The 24,274-nt window shown below is 38.2% G+C and overlaps 1 protein-coding gene across 1 annotated transcript in view; it reads right to left on the reverse strand.

Annotated features, from left to right (window-relative positions):
* Positions 1 to 4,083: 4,083 nt before the first annotated feature.
* The window catches only part of pcdh9 (protocadherin 9), a 202,372-nt gene continuing 182,181 nt past the window's right edge, over positions 4,084 to 24,274 (reverse strand). The window contains exon 5 of the mRNA XM_085403661.1: positions 4,084 to 6,140. Within this exon, the coding sequence (XP_085259787.1) occupies positions 5,770 to 6,140 (371 nt within the window). The 3' untranslated portion in view covers positions 4,084 to 5,769. The remainder of the gene's footprint in view (positions 6,141 to 24,274) is intronic.

The raw sequence follows: 24,274 nt of genomic DNA on the forward strand, positions 1-24,274 counted from the left end.
TGAAAATAAAGTATTTAGTGCAAGTAGCTAAAGTGGGGGTGGGGAAAAAATCTGTCCTGCAGATGTGTTCTTGATCCAACACAGCTGATTTAAATGGCAAATTACCTCCTCAACATGTCTTGAAGTTCTCCAGAGGCCTGGCAATGAACTCTTCATTTAATTCAGATGTGTTGACCTAGGGTGATATCTAAAACCTGAAGGACAATGGCCCTTGAGGCCCCGAGTTCCCTACCCCTGATCTAAAGCATGAGTAGAGGGGAGACCTATCTTGCCAAACAAGGCTGCTTGGGATCCAAAGCTTTGGAGTACTGTCCTTCATTTCACTACAATTGACAGAGAAATGTGATACTTTTACATTTCCACAGCAACCAGTTTTAGATCTTGGTCTCCAGCAGAGCTCTCTTTTTTTAAATGAGCCATCCAGGAATCTCTGCTAACTCACGAGGTTCACAAGGCCACAGGGTCTTTTAGATTGTTTAAAATTCAGAATAGATATTCCCATGCTATTTACATAAAAAAGAAATTTATTTAAGTGTTTCAGAAAACTGAGCTTGATTTCTGCTCTTATTATACTAAAAGCTACCTCCAACAATATATAGATGCTGCTGCTTATGCCTACTGTATCCGTATGGAGAGTTCTCTTCGTCTGTCTGATGTGCATGCTCTCTCTGTGACTGATTCCCTGCTGAACATTCACTCAGTTCCACTTTGTGCACAGAGACTTCCCTGTCTGAAAAATATTCTCAAAGCCATATAAAAAGCAAATGCGATTGGGAACCTTTTTTCTTGGTTGTGGCGTGACACTAATTTAGTTCGCCTCACACTTCCAAGGCAATTAGCTTTGAAGCTTCTCAGAAACTATTCTTGCACCAGTCGATAGCTAGCATGGCAAGTAAGAATTTAAGCAGGTCCATTGGGCGACAACTGATAAATATATCAAATGAGGTTACACTGAAAAAGAGAAACCTAAAAGAATAAAGAAAATATAATTACTTCACCAATTTCACTGGTTGCCCGGCCCTTCATTACTGGCCAGAGGTATGAAAATTTATATCTGACTGGCTTTGACTTGATGAGCACAACAAACTGCAAGTTTTTTTGTGAGGAAACTTTGATGATTAAACCATGTAATGATACGTTAACTGAAGCACATTTTGTGTAAAGGAACAGCCTATGCAGGCATTTAGGACACCAGAAAAATTGAATATACATACATTTAACTTACCGTATACTGTTAATTGAATGTTCATTCTCTATGCGATTTGTAAATGAACTCAGACATGTTCATGTTTCAACGCATGATGAGACTCATGTGGTTGTTTGATGATTTTTTTTATTAGGTGATTGATAATTGATAAATTATAACAAAATATCTTCTCAGAGTTTTTACAAACCTGATTTATTGATCATTGTAAGCTTATAGGTGTATACTGCAATCTTGTCACTTAAAAACAAGTCGAATGGCCACAACTTCATTATTTTACCTGTTATGGAACTTGAAACTTGACACTGATACCCAAGACGGTGAAAAAAAGGTTCTTGTTTTCCATGTTGCTCGGATCTAATTCGAACCAATTACACATCACCACTTCTTAATGTGGTGTTAAAAGGGTATGATCATTTCATGTTATTTTTTCGCTTAGAGCATTGCAAGAAGCTGTTAAGGGCTCAATATCTTGAAAATGAGTGTGGATTGTGTTTTAGAAAGGTTATTAACTTTTAGATATGAATTAAGCAGTGTGAAAATATGCCACCTAATTTTACAGTGGCGCTAGTAGTAAGCACATTCTGTTGTTATCATGCATTCACCACTTACGCTGTTTTTCCCACTCCAGTGACAAAAAATCAAGATATATTTACAGTAAAATGCAGACTGAGTTTCCTCGTTTACGGATGCCCCATAAATATGTTGTTGTAACATTGATCCAAAAAGGGATAAAAATGAAGTTTACATCTCTGTAACACCAACTTGCATGCTCCCAAACACATCTGCAAAGGGTTAAAGTAGCGAAAGTCCGCGGTGATCTGAAAATGATGTGTCGGGAGTTGTGCCGTTCTCAGCGGCTCCAGTGACTCTCAAGCTCTCGGCTACTTATCGAACTGGAGCACTTTTGCAAATATGCAATATCTTGATAAGCCGAGCAGATATTTGAAGTTTACACACCCACATTCTCGCCTGAAAATTAGTTAAAACTTTATTTTCTGACCCAGAAAGAGTAATAAGAGTAATATTAAAAACTTAGTAGCGGCCGCCATTGTTGAAAACTGGAATTGGCTGGGCCGTGCTATAAATTCTGGGATATGGTGGGCCACGAAGGACACACCCGACCCAGCCTTCAAATTCGGGGAAAAGGAGGACGCATTTGTCGGCCGCATTCGGAGGAGTCTACGAATTTGGACAGCCTCCGTTGCGTCTCTGTGACGCGTCGCTGCATCCTCCTGAGGCCTACAAATGCGACCTCAGGAGGATGCAGCCCATGAATTTGGACACGACCATGGTGTGTTATGTGGCTAGTTACAAAGCTACAGATAATATAAACACATTAGCACAGTGAAGCTGGAGGATAAACGCTAACTTTTTTCCCCTCAATAAAAGTTCATGTGAGGGCCCTGATGGGCAGATCCAAGTGCAATCGCATGGCAGGAAAAAGATGCTGAAATCTCCAGCACAAGGTAAGTCATTAATATAGTGCTGCATGGTTTGGATGACTTTCTATGAAAAATTCCTGATCCTCAGCTCCATGTACCCATTCAAAGATTTGTAAGTCTCAGAGTGATTCTTTTCTAACCTGTTCAAATATTTGTTGTCTTGCAAACAGTGAGGCAATGGGCTGTAGTTACATCGCAAGGTTTTACAAACTGAGCTTTAAAACATGCTGATGAATAGTGATGATAAAAACCCAGAGAGGCTCATTGACTATTCTTAGGGGGTTGTTCAGATTAGAGCAGGATATAAAGCATTAAAACACGTAAAAAAGACAGCGAGTCAAAAAGACAAAAGAGTCCTTCAGTTGATTCGTCACTCATCACATCAAGTTTTAAGACACCAAGGTGGCAATAACAAATGCTGAGTTTAAGTCTTCACAGCAGGACTTGACTAACTGATTGGTGATAGTATGGTGGTTTCAGCCATTGTTTATTTGTAGTCTTTGGTCAAAGCTACATGAGCTACCTGCCATGCCGTCATGTGACTGACTATCATCCCCATTCTGATGCTCAAGATGACATGCTGAAATTAAAATTGGCGGTGTAATGGTGTATGTCCATTCCTTCAGGACCACAATACACTCATCTGATGGCTGCTTCCAGCAGAAAAAGGCTCCATGTAACAAGCACAAATCAAACTGGTTGCTTGAACATGTGAGTGAGTGCACTGTCACTAGATCTCAATCTAATAGAGCACCCTTTGGAATATGGTGGAGCTGGAGAGTCACATCAAGGATATGCAGCAAAAAATTTACCAGGTTTGATACAAAAAAATCCAGAAAGAGACCTGTTCTTTACTGTTACTAAACATAGTGAAGCTGAAAACCAAAGAAAAGTTACTGAAAGAAACTACTGGGAGTTTTTTTTTTTTTCATGTTCTTTGGATGTTTAAGCCGTCTTCATTTCCATGGCAACTCACTTCCAGAAATTTGACCTTCCTAGATTGCTTCCCTCAGGATTTGACGCACAGTGACCCTGACATTAATGCTTTAAGGAAGCATTATGTGTATGGTAAGGACACAACATGCAAACTAAAGCAACAGGCAGAGGGATTATTACTCAAGAATCAGTCGTATCAAGGCTGTTTTGACACCTTTTTAAGGTAAAATATTTTAAGCAGAAAATGGGACCTGATAACAGGAAGAATCTCGCTGTGTTCAAAGAAATAAAAAAAAATTAGGAAAAACTAAATTGTACCTCATGAATGCACTGTGCTCTCAAAATAAAGGGGCTGGCTTGCTTTTTTTTACACTAAATTATTAAGGAAAAATGACCCAAGTGGGAATACATTTACAGCACACACATAGCTGCTGAGGCGATTATCCTGCACACAAATTAAGCATACACGTACTTAAAACATTTATTGCAGTAGCTGTATATCTGTAGAGTAGTAACAAGGATTAACTGTTCAGTATCTGTGTTGTCAAACACCCTCACAACTGACAAACATACTGCGATAAGCAAATCACTCCATCCCACTTAACTTCATTATATTGTGACATAAATATGAAAGTGCTTTACAAACTGAATCTCTCCTTAATGCACAAATCAACGCTATTCCAACAAAGTAAAATGACACAAAAATGATCAAGTTAATTTTAAAAGCTATATCTTTTAGCATGCTTTTTCCATCGTGTAATTTGCCCTCCATGCTGTGGAATAAAACAAACCTTTTCAGACAGTGGAATGACAGAAAATGGTCTCTCATGGTTAACCCATTATCTGCACATGCCTTTGTGTTTTTCTTCAGTATCATCTACTTGATTTTGTACTTTAACATGTGTGTGATTATGTCTCTAAATTTGGCAAACATTCAATGCGTAAGGCATTTGATTATCATACAGAATATTCTTTGTACCCAACATGTTGTCATTGAAATAAGCACAATTCAGTATTTGAAGAAACATCATGAAGGCACAGTGATTAAAGTGTGATCTTAACCTGTGTTTTCTTATGTATGGAAAATAATAGTTTGTGTGGAAATAATACAGATATATACATATGCCAGGAAACTGCAGATACTACTGAGGGATTTTTCTCAGTCAAATCACAATTCGAATAAAATCTATACAGTAATAAGATCAACATTAGATAAAACATTTAGCCATTTACAAATATATTGCTATTTAATTTGTACTGAACACCTTCAAAACTGGTTTATGGAGAGCTTTCAGAACTTTTCATTTTTATAATGCACATATTGAGCACTGACATCCTTCATACAAAACATTTTGCTTTTTTGTTTTTTGTTTGTTTGTGTTTTTCTTTTGTTTTTTATAGAAAAAAAGATTTGGTTGTGGTTTTGCATTACTTGAAGAAAATTATTAAGAAATATGGGCAACACTGGGTATATTACGAGATGGAAAATTTGCTTAAATCAACAGTATTTTTTCCAAGAAATACATAAATGTCTTGTTGTTGTACATTTTCCCTTATTATAGAGCTCAGTCCAGCTAAAATCCCAAATTCTGATGACAAGGCATTATAATGATAATGGCCAAAAACTGTCCTATTCACTTTGGATATTACAGATACATGATAGTGGTTAATAAGTCTTATTTACAAACACAGAGACAATGACAGAATAAACAAGTGTTCACAAACAGTGTTAGAACAACACTTTCTGAAGTGTAATTCCATTTTCTTTGATTGTGTCGATTAAATATAGTCCTGAACAACTCAATAACAACCACACCACAAATATTTGTATATATTGGTCAGCCATGGTAGTTTTTTTTTCCTTTCTTCTAATTTCTTTTAATTTATGCACGTCCCCGTGGCACTTGTCCAATTCACACTCAACAAAAAAACCTTGCTGAATGTTAAAGAAATCCATAGAGGATCACACACACAGTTTCCTCTAGAGCCATGGTAACACAGCATAAGCACTATTTTGTGACCACCATAGTAAATGTGGCTCTTACACTGCAGAAGCATCAACTTAAGCGCGAAGAACAGAAATAAGAGAGAAAAAATAAAATGGGGAGGAGCTCCGATGATTGCTCCGCCTGTTCACTGTGTCCAGATGTAAGGACATCTAACAGCACAGAAGGAAAGTCCCTCTTATAGCTGCTGGTCCTTTGGGCTGTCTGGGCAAGAGGCTGGCTGGCAGGACTTGAGACTCACCAGTGGAATATCAGCCATGCCACTGCTGGTGAAGTGTCCCTCCCCACTTCCAAACTGCTTTCTGTCACCAAAATGCTCTGACCGCCCACTCTCATTTTTCCAGGTTCTGCTCAGAGTATGTCCATTGAGCAGTTTGTCCTTGGGACCCCACTCCCTCTGAGACCCGAAGCTGGTTACAGGTGACTTGGGCTGTTGGTATGTTCCCAGTGTTGGCGGCATCCAGCAGTTGTCTGAATGTCCCAGGACAAGGCACTCCTGTGTACACATCTCTGTAGCTTCCACTAGACCGCGTGGTCCAAGGGGGCCATCTAAAACAGAAGAACCAGAAAGAGAGTTGTTATATATTTTGCTGTTCTCGCTGAACGTAAGGTTCTCCACTCCAGAATAGCCCAGAATATGAGAGGGGGAACTTCGCATACTTTAGTGATTCAGAAAACAAGCTAGGAATGTAACAGAGAAGGAGATTTGCTTTGGGGAACTGGGAGACATGGTAGTGCTATAGATCTTAGGAAAGCCACCGTCTGGCAGATTTAAAATTGTTTCTAATAGTCTTTATTATTTATTTGTTAATCTAAACAGGTTTTTAAACACGTCAGCCAACGGTTATGTTATAAGCTATTCAAAGGCATAGAAGTTCACTAATTCCTTATTGTAAATCATGTTGCTGTCTCCACTATAAATGATTTTCTGGAAATTAGCCTACCTCACTTCACCTAAACCGGGAGGTGGGGGGAAGAAAGTTGAAGGACAATTTGCATCACAACAAATCATCTTTCCTTGCCAGCTCTCTGCCACCATCTGGCTACTCCTTGGCTGAACATACATCACCATCAAACAGTATATATTTCAGGTGGTATTTGTTGAAATCTCATTTGATAGAAAACATGCATAATGCATGAAACGTAATGGAATTCTCCCATTTGAATAAATCTCCTTCTTTGAATCAGTTTTATTTTCTTAAAATGAAAAACAAAGCAGTCATGTTTGTGTTTGTATAGTATAGCATTAGTGGGTAATTAATTCATATGGGGTTTTTTTCTGTTTTACCTAAAAGAGAAAATTATACCTATTTGTCCTAATTTGTCCCTTTGCTTCACAAACTGCTAATCGGCTGGTGCATCAGCTAAAAGGGGTTGCTTTTTGTTTTTTGCAAACCTGGGCATGAACTGGTTTTTCTCCTTCTTCATTTACATATATAAAATTTCAGATTAGTTATGTTACAAAGATATACCAGAAAATGGTATAGAGTGGTAAAACGTTTTTGCTAATTAAAGTTTAACTTAATATTCAGTGAATGGTCAAAGCCTTGCTGCAATGTTTACAGTGTGCAAGGTCTACTGAGAATCCATAACAAACACTTTTGGCTTAGAATAACATCATCACCTAACTGTTTTAGTCTGCTGACCTTTAAGGTCTGCATAACCTTTATCCTGTACCAATGTGATCAGAAAATTCAGCTGTAAACATTTCAAGGTCAGTTAAACATTTTGCATTGAAAGCAACCTTGCTGTACTTTACTTCTGGGATTAAGTTTGAAAAACACTGGAAATGTCTAAGAACCAAACTCACTACATCGGGCAGCTACTTTTATATTGAAACTGTTTTTGTGAGCTCTGTCAAAGACTTCTAGATGGATCAATATAATAACAATACAATAATTAGTAAATGTTAATGCTAAAATGCAATTGTGTGTATGTTTAGCACTGACTTTTAAGGGATTTTGATACATAAAACACCCACTTCATATAAAATATTGAGTCTGTAGTTCAAATTGCGAATTCATATTTTCAAAATTGATGTTGAGTTAACTGTAATCTAACATGATTGTCTTGGATTATGCAACACAGCATACAAATTGACATTTACATTTTTTATATTTGGAGATTCACATATTGTTTGTTTCTGACAGTCACTGCTTGGCCTATAAACCTTTTTATAAAGCTCATCTTGGGCAAAAATAAAACTGTTTTGCATGAGGAGAGCAATTTTTTCCTATTGCTATAATTATTCATGTCTTCTGATCCAAATGGGAACATTTTCTCATACTCCACTAAGCCTCGCTTCTTTAATACTGCTTTCTGACTTTTACAGCACATACTGGAAAATGATGTGAAGAAAGCAGAAGCAGGAGTCAGTCACTCTTCTGTGTGAATGTAGAGTCCATCACAATAACAGGCACCCATAATTGGCATATGAGGAGTATAACCAAGATACACATTATCATAGTTGCATGAAGAACCACAGAGAGCAATAATACATGGTACCCAGGAGACGGCAAGATGAATTCCTCAAATGAAATTGTAGATGAGTGAGTAGATATCTGGGGAACTCTTAAGGAAGAGAGATGGTAAGAAGGAAAAATGCCGTGTACATATACAGTACATGGTGTGCAGTTGAGAACAAATGAACAAGAAAGAAGGCTCCCATTTGCATCTACTTTTTTTAATAAGATAATAATGACGACATTAAAATCATTATGTCTCTGATGGCATTTCTTCTAACTTTGCAATCACTGGACACTTGAGAAATAATAATGTAATAACACAAGGTTGTAAATTAGACTATATACATATGATGAATTTGGACTTTGTGTATTGATTACAGCAGGATCAAATGACTGCAATGTCTATGTTTCCTGTTTAATTTTGATTCCTTTTTTAACAAAGCAGAGCCAGTCATTAATCAAGAACACTTTGTGCTTTGCTTTTCCCCTGGTGTAATAAACATGACCATTTGCATGCAGATTGGTACAATCAGTGGCCCCAGTGGGCAGCAGAGGATAATTTGAATCAGCCATTTTCACCGTTAATCTCTGTATACCTGCTGTTTGAGAAAATGCAGAGACAAAGCCTGATTGAAAAGACCACTTGAGGTATAGAGCTGATAGGTTACAAAATCTATTCATATACAAGAGTCTTATAATACCAGCCTATAATTCCCATACAGGGAAAGCAAATGAGTAGGGAAGTCAAAATAAATTGGATACCTAAATATAAAGGATAAAAGATTGAAATGTCCACACTCCACTGTACCCCAAGAGATGCTATGGAAAATACAGTAACATGACCATACATTGCAAAATAAATCAATCCAATAAAACATATGACAGGATTATCAGAACACTGTCCCTTCAGGTTTTTAGTCTTTTTTTTAAAAAACATTTATCTGAGGCACTGTTAGTAAAGCAACATATTTAAACTGTGCAACAACTCCAGGATATCACTTCGCTATTACCAGCTTAATAAAAGTTCTGTGGTATATCACTCTCCAGGAGCCCGACTCCACACTTCCAAAAATGAAAGAAATGGAGAGTATTTAAAACTCAGACTCAGCAGACCAATTTCAAACAAAACCAAAACACCAGCAATCCTTCTTTACTGGCTCCCCATTGATGCACGCATGCGAACGGAGCCCTGTTCTTAAGTGTGCAGAAATATGTGAGTCTGTTTAATTGAAAGTACACTGTAAGAGCAGGAATTTTATCCCATTAGTCCACGTTGCCCTGGAGAAGACTTTTTGACACTGCAAGAGAATGCCTCCTCTTAGAGTGGGTGAAACCCATTTATTAAGAACAAAACCCTCATTTTAGCCAGCATTATTATTTTTCTTTATATTTTTTAATAATTTTTGTCATGTCCTTTTTTTTTGCTGGACTAGTCACAGTTTCCTTATCCATAATCAATATGCACACGTAGTTAATTATGCATTTTTTAAAATAATTTCTTTTCCTTTCATTGCTCTTTATTTTAATCTTACCTGTTGATTGGGCTCAATTACCGAACTGGATAACACTGACTACCAGCACTTATTAGCTGCTAACTTTTCCTGGTTATCTTGTTCCGAAGAAAAGCTTCCCTTTTTGCCTCATTACCTTCTGACTTCCCAACTCTGTTCTCAGAGTTACATCTCATGTCATGTATTACAATTCGGAGTGGACTGGTGATGGACCATATAATTCATGAAACCCAGTTTCCTATTTGGATTGTAATTTATTTAAACATTCTTGCATAATAACATGGCTGCACATGCCAAACGTGTAATAAAAAACCTGTCACTGGTGAATGGGAATACTCCAGAGGATGTCAAATAACATCTTGTTACTCCTACTGAATCCTGAAGAGCGCTGGACGGACGAAAAGCACCAACAAACCATAACGTCACAACATCAACAGACCGAGTATGAATTCCTTTTGTGACTTGCGAAGTAATTGTAGAGAAAATACACCTCAGTGTCTCTTTTGTACCTTAGCTAAAGTTTTGATATAAACATAGCTTTCCTAAGTCACAGAGAAGTTCTTTTAATATACTGATGTTATGAACAAACAGATAGAAAAACAGAATTGTTTTCCGAATCTCCTGCCTAACATTATTGCGTTTTTGTTCATGTTTTTTTTTTTTAAATACAGACAAAACGTGTCATTTGGAAACAAAACCAAAATACCCTAAGCTTTTTTAAGCTTTTTAATTCAGCTGATTTCACAAGCACATGGCTCTACTGCATAAATAAGGAGTATAGAGTATATGTAAATTAATGTTCCTTTCATTCATACAAAATTGCTTTCACATTATTTATTTCTACTTTATCTCTGCATAGTGTGTTGCTCATGGTTACTGTGCTCAGGAAGTCAAATTCCTCCCTGTGCTTGCACACACACACACACACACACACACGCACACACACACGCACACACACACACGCACACACACACACACGCACACAAACGCACAAAGAAGCAAATAGCCGGTGGCTTGTGTTTGGTGCAGAGCCCCTGAGTACTTTAAATAACATTGTGGCACAGGTGTTGAGGAATGCAAGGGATTCAGAACTGTGTCAGATGGTTCTGACTTTTGCTTACAGCGCTGTGCAAATGTTGCAGATGTCCACAAAGACAGATACCTTAAAGACAAAGAAACCATTAGATTGCCTCCTGATACGATGTCATTAGGCTGTGCTAAGGGCTGGTGTGCTTAATTCTGCGGAAGCTGTGGAATAAATGTGAGGTACAAGAAATAGCTGTTTAACGATGGACACTTTGACCAAAAAAGTATTTACATGCCTCTCTTTCTCTCCTCCCACTCAGCATCAAAAGATCACAGAGGTTACAGAGGAGGAGAGAATCATCCTTATTTTTGACCAGAGGTTGTTTGCAACTATAAGGGAGTCTTGTTTTAGTCTTCTGGCTATTACTAATGAGATAACATTTGGCTAATTAATTGGATGCACACTATCAGTGCTGATGTGCCAGTCCCACACCAACAACTCACAGCCTTGAGAATGGCAAGGGGGAACGGGTGGAGAGGGAATGAGAGTGATTGAGTGTGGGGGATTTAGTGTCCACAGGGCTTGTTTATTTATCCATGCTGTTAAGCATGCCCAGATGTTGTTATTTAGGGATGAATGAGGCTTTGTTTTAGTCCAGCACGGAGGCTAAAAGTTCCATAGTGCTGTTTTTCCACTACCACTCAAAAACCCTCAAGATATGTCAGAGAGATTTATTCTGTATGCTTCTGGTGTAAGTTTTTTCTTTGTGACCCTTTTATCTTCTACTACTAAGGATATATACGCGTGCCACCTTTCCATCACTGTGCACACTAAGGCATGTAATGGCACACAATGTTATAAACATAACCAATACATAAAGGTCCGTCTTGTAGTAAAAGTGTATATATATATATATATTGTAAATAGCCTGGGGAAATGTGTGAGTCTTATAGTGGTTGGTAACCAACGAGGCATAGAATCACAGCTTCATACTGCTATGCAGCAAATTTGAAAACAGGCCCTGTGATCTACAGTAAAGGCTATCTAGGGTTGGATAGATATAATAGTGAGTGGAGCAGAACAGAGCAAAACACTGGATGCATTCTCCTGAGAATACCAGTCTGGCTGATGGATCCTTTCTAGTGCTCCCTTTGAGGCCAGCAAGAAGCTTCTCATGAGAGGAGATGAAGCGCAGGATGGAGTCAAAATAGAAAAAAAAGACAAAGTTTGAGAATGGAAGTGAAGGGTGGTCAGATAAAAAAATTGAAGGGGAGCGAAGAAAAATAAAAGGGAAGTGAAGGTGAGCAATTGTAAGAAAAAAAAACACAAAGCCTGTCAAAAAATGACTATCATTTACATAATTTTCCATGATCAGTGGTAAATATTATTATCTTAGACCTCACTTAAAGCTATTCTCAGATCAATTTGTAATTCAAATTTTCAGTTAAAGCTACTCTCTCTCTCTCGACCAGACTTTTTTAATGTCAGCTGTACAGTATGGTGTGTGAAGAAGTGTGTGAAACTGAACTTTGTGTGTTTCTTGGAAAAGAACCTCGAGAAATGTAATTAGCATTTTCCCTCCTTTTCACTTTTCAAAGAATAAGTCTCTTAACCTCCTATTTGCTCCTGTTCATTCTTCCAACATGTGCCCTGGACTACGGTTTGCCTGATTAGTAAGATTAATGATGATTTGGAAGCACACTAAAGTGGTAATTCTACAGTAGCATGGCTTGTTGCTTAAATGGCCTAGAGTGCTTTAAAACAGCATGTGGTCTGATAGCTCGCATTACCAAGTAACATAAATTACAAATTACAAGTTTCCTTCAACAAATCAACACGTGAGAGCATTTGGTGAGCATTTTCATTATTCACCTCTGTTAAAAACTCAATTAAACTCCTTGGCATGATATAAAGGTTTAAATCTGGAGCTACTAAGCCTTAGTGAAAAAGAGTTATCTTAGAAAAAGTTATTTCAGCTTCTTTCGACTTTCCAGCATTCTGCTTTAACTGCTAAGCCTTACAATAACTAATTCTGTAATCACATACCATATTTGTTATTCCTCTTTTTGCTCTTACATTTTCTACATGACTCTCTAAAAGTGATACAACAGATACTATTAAAATCATCTGGGCTCTCACACTTGGAAAACAAGTTTAAAGTTACTGGAATAATAGCACAGGGACAATACAGATGTTGAGCTTTTTTTGTCCATCTACTGTACACCACAAATTTCTGGGTCGTGCCACCTACAACCACTCTTAGCTGAAACTGCTTTTCACAGTGCAGCACTTGTGAGAAGAGAATTGGATTGTAGAAACATGAAGAGCTTTGGCAGTGTGGGAAAGCAAAATAAATTTCCTCAAAATCTGAAATACATTTGGGGGCAGCACGGTGGTGCGGTTAGCGCTGTTGCCTTACAGCAAGAAGGCCCTGAGTTCGACTCCACCAACTAGCCGGGATCTTTCTGTGTGAAGTTTGCATGTTCTCCCCTGTGTCTCCTCCCACAGTCTGAAGACGTGGTTAATTGGTGATTGTGATTGTAAATGGTTGTCTGCCCTGTGTGTCTCACCCTATGACAGCTCTGCGAGGCACATCGCAACCCTAAATTGGATAAGCAAAAAAGGATGATCGAATGGCTGAAAGACAAATGACCTTCTGAGACCAGAGTCTCCATTCAAGATTTCCAAAAGATCAAATATTTGATTTTTGAATGGAACCAAAATGCATTTTCATGTCTTCCTATATTTGCCTTAATACTATACATATCCACAGCAAACATCAACTCCCAGAGCAACACCGGCACCAGATATAGACAACTGACAAACTTGCCTCTACTGATTTTTTGGAAATAAATATATTCCTAGAGGAATAAGTAACTGAGAATGTGAGTAAGCACAGTGAAAATATGCTGAAGCTGCATTTGAAGACGTGGTGAGATTTCCATATTAAAAACAAACTGTGCTGTGCTGATAACATAGAGAGTTGGGGAGAAGAAGGGCAGATTAGACTGTTGTTGTTGAGCTCTGACTCTTAAGTGCATGCAGCAGACCATATGCACAGTATCAGCTCGGGGAAGCAACACTGTTCTTTGTGACGACGAAGAAGAAAAGGTACCGACAAGGAATTAATAAACTGGTGAAAAACCGCTGTTTGGCCTGGAGGCAACAGTAAAAAGGGATGATGAGGACTGAACTAAATTTCACTGTAGAAAACACCTTGCATCCTATTTATAGTGAGATCCAAAACACCTCAGCATCTGCACTTTTGTCACTGTTAGACTGTACATCGCACTATGACCCAGGGTAAGGATGAGTACTAGGTTTGGGACCAAATACAACTATAGTGCAAGTTAAAGAAAGAATTTAGGAAGGATCTCTACATTACACTGCAGAAAGCGACTCTTTTCTACACTGGAAAATTCAAAATATTTTTAGACTTCTGTTGTAATGTTGCATGCAGATTCTTTGCATGACACATTACATAGTTACTTGTGTAATGTAACTATGAGGTTAATTTATTCACTTCACTCACTTTTTCATGCTCAGATGACATAAATGTTCAAGAGTTAAGACTCGATGACAGTAATTTAAGTTTTGAGTTCAGTTGGAGAAAATTGCTTGACATCCAATTTAGGATTTCACACCATTATTAATCAATCTCAGCATATCTGGATAGGATCATTTAATGGGCAAATATATCTTTGTGTCATCAGCATAAAAAGGAGACATCAGCATTTTGAGATAAAAAGGTCACTTAGAAACTGGCCTATGATTTTAAAGGAAAGAGGGATCTAGCCCAAGTCTTCGGGAACAAACTACTTAACAAGGAAATATTAAAAATACCAAGAAGACTGAGCTCAATAGTATATATTACTTCAAGTAAAAAGAAGGCAGTATATATCAAAGGAAAGCACTCTCATGTGTGACAGCACTTCTAAAAGTACAGACAAAGTAATCAAATAAAACTGGTTTGAACAGTACACTTGTAATCAAAGACACAGTAGTAAGTTGGGTGTAATCAAATACTAAGTGACTTCATTTTATCAGTAAAATAGGATTTAAAAAAGGAAAGAAAAAAACATTTCATGATGAGCAAAAGTGAAAGATGGGGATGGATTTATCAGTTTATCAAAATTCTTAAATAAAAGTATGACATAGTCTTAACAGGTGAAATGATATTCAATGAGGACACGCTGACTGTGTTGAAGGGATCAGCCAGGTTGTTTATGTGGGAATATTCAGACACGCGAGCCTTGGCTGTCAAATAGGGCACAGAATATTGAGACACTTTGATCACTGGCAGTGTTAATAGAGGATGATTCAGTTTGTGGTCAAAAGCAGCCATCCATCCATCCATCCATCTTCATCCGCTTTATCCGAGGCCGGGTCGCGGGGGCAGCAGCCTAAGCAGAGAGGCCCAGACCTCCCTCTCCCCAGCCACCTCCTCCAGCTTATCCGGGGGAACACCAAGGCGTTCCCAGGCCAGCCGAGAGATATAATCTCTCCAGCGTGTCCTGGGTCTGCCCCGGGGCCTCCTCCCGGTGGGATATGCCCGGAACACCTCACCCAGGAGGCGCCCAGGAGGCATCCTTGTCAAATGCCCGAACCACCTCAGCTGGCTCCTTTTGATGTGGAGCAGCAGCGGCTCTACATGAGCCCCTCCCGGATGGCCGAACTTCTCACCCTATCTCTAAGGCAGAGGCCAGCTGGAGGAAGCTCATTTCTGTCGCTTGTATCCGCAATCTCGTTCTTTCGGTCACTACCCACAGCTTGTGGCCATAGGTGAGGGACGTAGATTGACCAGTAAATTGAGAGCTTCGCTTTTACACTCAGCTCCCTCTTCACCACGATGGACCGTGTCTGCATCACTGCAGCCGCAGCCCCAATCCGTCTGTCGATCTCCGGCTCCCTTCTCCCATCACTCGCGAACAAGACCCCGAGATACTTGAACTCCTCCACTTGGGGCAGGAACTCATCCCCGACCCGGAGTGGGCACTCCACGCTTTTCCGGCTGAGAACCATGGCCTCAGATTTGGAGGTGCTGATCCTCTTTCCCGCTGCTTCACACTCGGCTGCGAACCGTTCCAGTGCGAGCTGGAGGCCCTCACCCGATGAAGCCAACAGAACCACATCATCCGCAAAAAGCAGAGATGAGATTCTGAGGGCACCAAAGCGAAAGCCCTCCGCCACTTGGCTGCGCCTAGAAATCCAGTCCATAAAAATTATGAACAGAACCGGTGACAAAGGGCAGCCCTGGCGGAGCCCATCACCCACCGGGAACGAGTCCGACTTGTTGCCGGTAATGCAAACCAAGCTCTTGCAATGGTTGTATAGGGATCGAATGGCCCGTAGCAATGGGCCAGACACCCCATACTCCCGCAACACCTCCCACAGGACACTCCGAGGGACACAGTCGAAGGCCTTCTCCAAGTCCACAAAACACATGTAGACTGGTTGGGCAAACTCCCATGCAATATCCTTGAGAGGATAAAGAGCTGGTCCAGTGTTCCGCGACCAGGACGAAAACCGCATTGTTCCTCCTGTATCCAAGGTTCGACTAGCGGACGAACTCTCCTTTCCAGCACCCTGGCATAGACTTTCCCAGGGAGGCTGAGGAGTGTGATCCCACTGTAGTTGGAACACACCCTCCGGTCCCGCTTCTTAAAGATGGGGATCACCACCCCGGTCTGCCAGTCCACAGGTACTGCCCCTGATCTCCACGCAACATTGTAGAGGCGTGTCAACCAGGACAGTCTTACAACGTCCAGAGCCTTCAGGAACTCGGGGCAGACCTCATCAACACCAGGGGCTTTCCCCTCCTGAGACGCCTGACGGTTTGCCAGAATCTCTTCGAGGCAGTCCGAAAGTCTTTTTCCATGGCCTCTCCGAACTCCTCCCACACCCGAGTTTTTGCTTCAGCCACTGCCCGAGCTGTATTCCGCTTGGCCTGTCGATACCTGTCGGCTGCCTCCAGAGTTCATACATGTTTACAAAAATTTAGTTGGTATAAGTGCAATAATAAACATTTATCTTTCATAAGGTTAAACAAAAGTAACATTAATGTAGATGGAAAATTAAAAAAAGGAGGAAAAATTGTGTATTTTAGATTTAGAAACTGATGATTAGGACAAGAGAGATGGCATGAAGAATGTTTTATTAAGTTCACGGTTCCTTGTAGACAAAGGTGAAGTCCAAGGTTTAAAAGGTTAAAGTTGTCAGTTGTAAATGATTATTTTCATAGTCAACATAAGTTAAAAAAAAGCTATAAAAAAATTGCAAAATACAGCCAGTAAAATATAATTTTAGGTAAGATAAAATTGTAAGATCAGCATATATTGCTGTAGCTCAGGTGGCAGAGCAGGTCAGCCACTAATCAGAAGGTCGGTGGTTCGATCCCAGGCTGCCTCCTGGCTGCATGCCAAATATCCTTGGGCAAGATACTAACCCCATGTTTGCTTACTGGTGGTGGTCAGAGGGCCCGGTGGCGCCAGTGTCCGGCAGCCTCGCCTCTGTCAGTGCGCCCCAGGGCAGCTGTGGCTACAATGTAGCTTGCCATCGCCAGTGTGTGAATGTGTGTGTGAATGGGTGAATGACTGAATGTAGTGTGAAGCGCTTTGGGGTCCTTAGGGACTAGAAAAGCGCTATACAAATGCAGGCCATTTACCATTTACCATATATAATGCTACATTGTCAAACAGGAAATGACTGTGACCTGGCTTTTGCTGGTATTTCTTGTCATACTGCTTCTGAGGTCAACTTTCACTGTGGGTGGGGCCCAGGCCACTGCTCAACAGACAGCCAAAGAATATGTGTTACTCAGGGCTAACAAGCGCTTTTTGTTGTAAGAATCATTTGTACTACAACGTTTAGAAGAATAATTTCAAATGCAGATTGTTTCAAAGCTGCGCTTTACAGCACTGCTGTAGATACATTAACATTAACAGAAAAAGACAGAGGACGCAAAAAATGGCTAACTAGCTAAAGCTAACTGAAAGTATAACAGAGAGATGGACTTTATAATTCTTTGCTAATGTATAATTTTATTACCAGAACCTAAGAGTATATTATTGTTGTAGTTTTTATTCATTTTCTTTAAAGTATTACTATAATTTTTACTGGTTTTTTTTTTTTGATGACATGACATACTGTAAACCTACATAACTGCCAAAAAAATCCTTAAAGAATATATGATACTAATTTCTGGTTATGCCTAGTGTGACTTGATGTGTTACCTTGTGCACACTTACAATTACAGAAAGTGTTATATTATGTGTTTTTTTTTATATATATATTATGAAGTGCATAGGGTTTTAAGACAAACGCTGCATATCTTTCTTACTAAACTATACTGTACTATACAATTTTTTTACAGAAAATTCTTTTACTTTTGACAGCACTGCTATCTCTAACATAAGTAACACATATAACCCCCAAAAAAGTACCAAAAGAAATCCCATCGATACCAGAATAAAACCCACCAAAGACAAAGCGCATTATTCATGTTTATTGAGCAATGAATAGTTAAAGGGTTGCTAATGACAAATTTGCTGGAAGCATTCTAGCTTTGGAACAATAATGTCATTTTTCAGCAGTAGGCCTAATTAATTACAGTTTATGAGTCTGAACACCCAAATCTGAATGGTTAAATTAAGTCAGCTGTGCTACTGAAATGATTCTTTGTAGGGCACTGAGATAAGAAAATCCCTAATCCTTTCGTATTGTTATTCTTAAGTTTAAACAACTGTTGTTCTTATTTTATTTAAGAATTATATTAGCTAAATACACAGTACCATAATGATTTAATTGAACAAAGACTTGTTTTTAAATTTCTTTTCATTCTTTAAATTCTTCCTTGTTAGTAATTCACTTTCTTTATTAAGTTATTGTGCAAGGCAGTGTAAATACAAAGTTTGGTACGGTCCTGTGGAAGTGTTCAGTCGCCATGACAACAATTGGCATATGTAACTGATTTCATCTCCTTCTTTAATCTTCTACTACATAAAACTCAGTCACTGACCTTTTAATATGATTTCTCATCTAAGACAGTGAGTATCTCAACAGTGACACAAATGCATTTATTCATATTTTATATTACTATAGTTGATTACAATAACGAATAAAGTATGTGATGATAAATACAGTTTTCACAGTTGCCTCTTGCAGTCTAGTGAACGAATTTTATGGCAGGGGAGAATAAATTTTATTAAGCCAATTTTCTGGAAAACTCTTGGACAAATTGGTGCCCTGACAGTCCAAATATCAATTATTGAGGGACATAAATATATTACAATCCTGTCCTCAAACACACATACAAAAAACCCACCCAGATGATGGTTATTATGTTGCCATATGACGAATAGATTTCCAATTGAAAACAAGAGCATAATCTTTTAATTAGTGTGGGCTTGCTGTGCTTTTAATGATGTAAGTAATGTAACATACAGATAATGATCAAGTTGACCCCATAAAAAAGTAATAGTGCACCAAAGCCCTAATTCTCTTTCCTGTATTAAAGAAGACATTAGAAAGTAAAATCTAAATGAAAGAAAATAATGACTGCTTCAGTGTAGCTCAGCGGTTCAGTTCAGTTGCTTCACGGCGTGCCATAATGCAGCGTGTCTTTATGTTTTTGTTTGTGATGTGGATCTTTGTTTTATGTAGTGAGTATTGATTTTAATCTTGAAGGGATAAGAAGAAAACAAATTGTCACTGGCAGCACAATCGCTATGTATTACATTTCATGTGAGCAAAAAAAATTGGTTTAGTGGTGTGTAACAGTGTAAACTACTGGTAATCAGCATCTCAAATTGTATGGTAGTGATTATATGCTACTGAAACAATATTCAGCAAGTATATTATTACGAATTGAAGCAGCCATTAGAATAAGAATAAACTTCAAAGTTGGGAGGTACAATTTACAGATTATTCACCTAATTCACAGCTCTCCTCTCTCTGCTGAGAGTTGTGTTTAAAACTGATTCTTCTATACTAGCTAAGGTATTTAGAATTGCAATACATTTGATTAACATATGTCAAAGATTTTATTCTGTTTAATAATATTAGATAAACTTATATTCAAAAATGTCAGATGTCAAAACTCGCTCTATATATATTCAAAACTCAAAATGTCTGTCTTCCATTGGTGTCCTGGTTAACACATTTGCTTGTCAGGCAAAAGGTTACTGGTTTAATTCCAGCTGGAGAAGACACAAATCGCCTTTGGTGAACCCTTGTGTAGGGGAGTATCTGTAGCAGCATCATGTTACCAAGCAACATGCTAATATCACAGACCAAATAATGCCATAGTATGGTATTGCAGTATAACTAATAAGCCTCTTTTTTTAGTAAAACACTGTATTTCCATCCATTTCTACAATTTTCAGTCTTACTTTGCTCTTTGCTTAAGTTGGCACAGTACTTTTGTAAAGGCATGAAATGTTGCTTGTAAAAAATATAATCAAATAACCCTTGAAAATCAGATGCATATAATATAATTTGTAGGAGACTGGGTTGAACTCTGTGGTTTACTGCAGTGCATGCATTAGGTTATATTGCAATTTTCTTTCATGGCTCCCCACAAAACTTGTACCTCAATAACATTCATTGCCTTTCATCATATATTTTACAATGTGTTGTAAAGCCATAATTATGTTTCGTTAATTAATCATTAATTCACACACACACACACACACACACACACACACACACACACACACACACACACACACACACACACACACACACACACACACACACACACACACTTCTTTTCTTAAGTCTCTAAAACTGGGTAAATTTTTTGGCAACTCTTCATAACTTATAGCTTCATCCCGTGATATAAAGCGCAGGTTTGCATGTCAATTCCATTAAAGTATGTAACAAGCTACTGAAGGGCACAGTAGGTCCAGTGAATGCTCATTTGCAGAGATACAGCAAGTGGGTAGCACAAAAAATGAAAATGGATGGGGGTGGGTGGGAGGCATAGACTGTAATGACAGAAAGACATGTAATTCTCTGTGTTGATCAGTACCTGGAGCCTGAAGGAATTTGATAATAAAACAGAATTTTGTTAATCCCAGGAGAGCTCTGTAATTGCAATATTGAGGTACATCTCCTCTCTGTTAATAACTGTAATTTCAGACAACATTCTGCCTACATATACATTTATTCATAATTACCTGAGGGAGAGGACAGTGCCATAGTGTCTATTAAAATGTTCTGAATCAAATGGAAATAATGTATGCTTGAAAACTTGTGGCCCATAATCTATGATTTTGTATAAAACTTCAGCTTGTAAAAAAATGAAGGGTTGTCTCTTTTTTTTATTATTTCCAAGGTCACCTATATACTGCATGGATTATTCATTTCATGCAGATTACTTCAAAGTAACTGCATGCTATTTGTACTCTTGGCATTAACAGTGTATTGCTACTTGTTTTTGGTCCCTCACATCTAAACATAAGCTTGTAGCTACATCATACCATGTAGTTCGCAATGATTTCTACCTGTTAAATAAGCAAATGTGTCAAAATTTGCAAGTTGTTCAGGCATTAAATTGGCAGTGACAAAAAAGTTAGCACCTCCTCCTCAACTGTGAGAACCGTCTGCCTCGGCTACAGTGGTGTTAAGGTGTTAACAAAAATTGGCAGTTATATATTTAAAGCTACTGGATCACATGAAGCTGTGTCCTCAGTAGTAGAAAATAATATTAGAAATGTACTAAAAATGCAAAGTCTAAATAAGAAACAGTCAAAGCGATGCAAGTTTGCAAAATAAAACTTTTAAAGTTTGTATTTCAGTCATCTGTGTCAAAGCTTTTCTTTAATGTACGTCTCTCACACTCGGGATAGATATTGTACAAATGCAAAAATCCCCACTGATTTGATAAACGTAAATTTAATGACAATCATCAGTAAATGATGATTTCCTACAGATTTATTGCAGTAATGAAAAATGAGTATTGTATTTCAGTGCATGTGTTTGCACAAAGCGACAAAGCAAGACTAAAAATGAAATAAAACCTGATAATAATAACATGGAATGTGACTGATAGCCATATGCAGAAATCTGCTCTGTGAGCTGGTGGGTGCACTGGGAGGAAGTGGAGGTCAGGGCCTGGCAGAAACCCCTGTTGGGTGCAGGTGGCGAATAACTTCTGTCAGCCAAGTAATTAAGTGTCCATCACATCTTTGCAGGAGGTCTGTGCAACCCAGAAGTCTCTTCCAATCTCCATCTGTGAGAGGGACCGGATCTACAATATGGCCCACGTATGATTGCTATATATATTCTTACAGACAAAAAGATGCACTGGTAAAAATATAGCATATATTTAGTTTGAGAGACTGTTTAAACTTCTCCAAAGAAATTTGTTTAAAAAGTACTGTATATATTCTATATCACTAATGCCATACCTCTTATGTGTAACAGACATTTTGTAGCTGAAAGCACAAACAAATTAAGAAGGTAAAAGATCTAAGTAAGCAGGAGGTAACAGCGACCTACTTAGTTATATCAAAAGTTTCAAAACAACACTTCCTAGTCCCAGGACTTAATCCTTCATTGTCAGATTGTAACAACTATATGTCACGATGGTTGAGAAGAAAGTGTTTTTGCAGTTATTCTCACACTTTAAAAACACACTATATGTTAACTTTAATAAGACTGCATGATGAACAAAGCTGTCTTAATGGAATAAGAACCTTTACATCTCTTTTGGTTCCAGGCTAAATTCAGTCTTTCCAATTATTAAGAGTTTGAAAATATGACTTGTTGATGGGCTGATGTATTTTACCTCACTACTTGAAAGATAAAAGGGAAGTCTAATTTACGGCTGAAGATGAAAGTGTGATTATCGAACTAGAAATAGTAGGAGATCAGCTTCCCATTTTCATCTTTTTGAAGAGAGAAATTAATCAGAACTAATGATGAAGTGGGATAATCAAAAACATTGATTTAATTTACATCGTTTCTGACCTTTAATGACATTCATGTCAAAAGCAAAAGGAGAACATACAACTATGTGAAGGTGGTATATTATTAATTTAGCCCACCAGTTCTATAGAAGTCAAATCTACATTTTCTCAGATGAAGAGGAAAAACCACTTTATTGTGATTACTTTGTAACAGTGGCAAACTCACATGACACCGAGCACCAATGTGGTCGGGAATTTTTGTGACAGGCTAGATGTTGTTACGTGGGGTTACTCAGTCTTAATGTCAGAACATGTGTGAAACTAATTTGTTGTTTTTGAAGATGGCAGCAATTAATCTCTCAAATGACCTAGCTAGATTAAATCAGAAGAAAGAGAGGATGCTAAGAAAATAAATGCCAGCATTAGGGAAGAAATTACAAGATGACCTTACTGAACAATGATTTATGGATCCCCCAGTCAAGCAATTACAGCAGGTGATACCTTTGAAAATTCAAACCATGGAAATTAAATTTGCTCCTTTGCAAACTGTGCACTTGTCAAGGACATTTAAACTGTTACCCACATCCTCTGCAGCCATATCCCTCTTCCCTTAACAAATCACTCAGCTTTCAGAGCAACAGAGCATATAAGGATGGAAAAATATTATTTTTCATGTTACATAAATATTAATAAGTGAAAAAAAGAAGCAGTAGAGCTCAAAGATGTAGATTTCAGAAGTGCCGGTTAGTAGGGATTGAAAATGTGCAATTGCATGAAGTTAACCTTTTAAATGATATTTGGACAAATGACAATGCTTCGCTTTTAACCAGCACAAGCAATCTGGTATGATTTTCTCTGTTTATCACAAGAAATAGATATGGTGGGTTGTAGTCACTGTTTAGATGAAATGCAACCATCTGGAATAAGTAAAATATGAAATAGTCATTATAACTCCCACTCATCAAAATGTTTTTTCTTTTCCTTCACTAATTTTACACATCTTGCATCTTTTGCTACTTCAAATGTGCTTTGGTGATAATACTCAGTTGACCTGTTAAGTGTAGATTTGTTTTTGTTTTTTTTCCAACACACTTTGACGTTCAACTTTACTGAAAAGAGGCATTCGGCATTCATTTCTGACACTGACAAATTTGACTATAATTGTAAATGTGGAAATTAGGGCTCTTTTTGAAATGTAAGGCTTTTTAAAAAAATTCTACCATTTCAGTTTTGAAAAAGGTACTCATAAAATCAACAGTCGAGCAGATATCATTATGCTGTCAGTGTACGCTTCTTTTCCACCTCACTTGTTTCGATAGAGGAGAACGATTATAACAACCTTGCTATTTTGAATCCTGTTGGAAGAAACAAATCAATCAAACTAATCTTAAGGATTATGTTCCCTCATTGGCTCTCTAAAGGACTGTTGTTAAGAGAATACCTTTGTCATGCTGCCTGTGTAAATGCTAGGCATTGAGGTACTCCTAAATCCTTACATCTGTGCCTACCACCATGACTCTCCCTTGCTACTCCTATTGTAATAGCTCTTTCCAGCATGGAGCTGCATAACATGAGGCATGAGGATGAAAGCAAAGTAATACACCACTCAGGTGTGTTTGGAACACATGTCTCAGTCCCGTATGCCACAGAAACATAAAACTACAAGGTAGATGAAAATACAAATGTAATATTGTTTTTATAGACAACTCTATGCCTACAATTATCAAACATATCTGTTGGTTTTAAAAAAAAACCTTCAAATTCTATT

The sequence above is a fragment of the Rhamphochromis longiceps genome, linkage group LG1 (genome assembly GCF_057381845.1).
Source record: "Rhamphochromis longiceps isolate RC_006_pf linkage group LG1, R_longiceps_female_GT1.1, whole genome shotgun sequence".
In the NCBI taxonomy this organism is placed as follows: Eukaryota; Metazoa; Chordata; class Actinopteri; order Cichliformes; family Cichlidae; genus Rhamphochromis; species Rhamphochromis longiceps.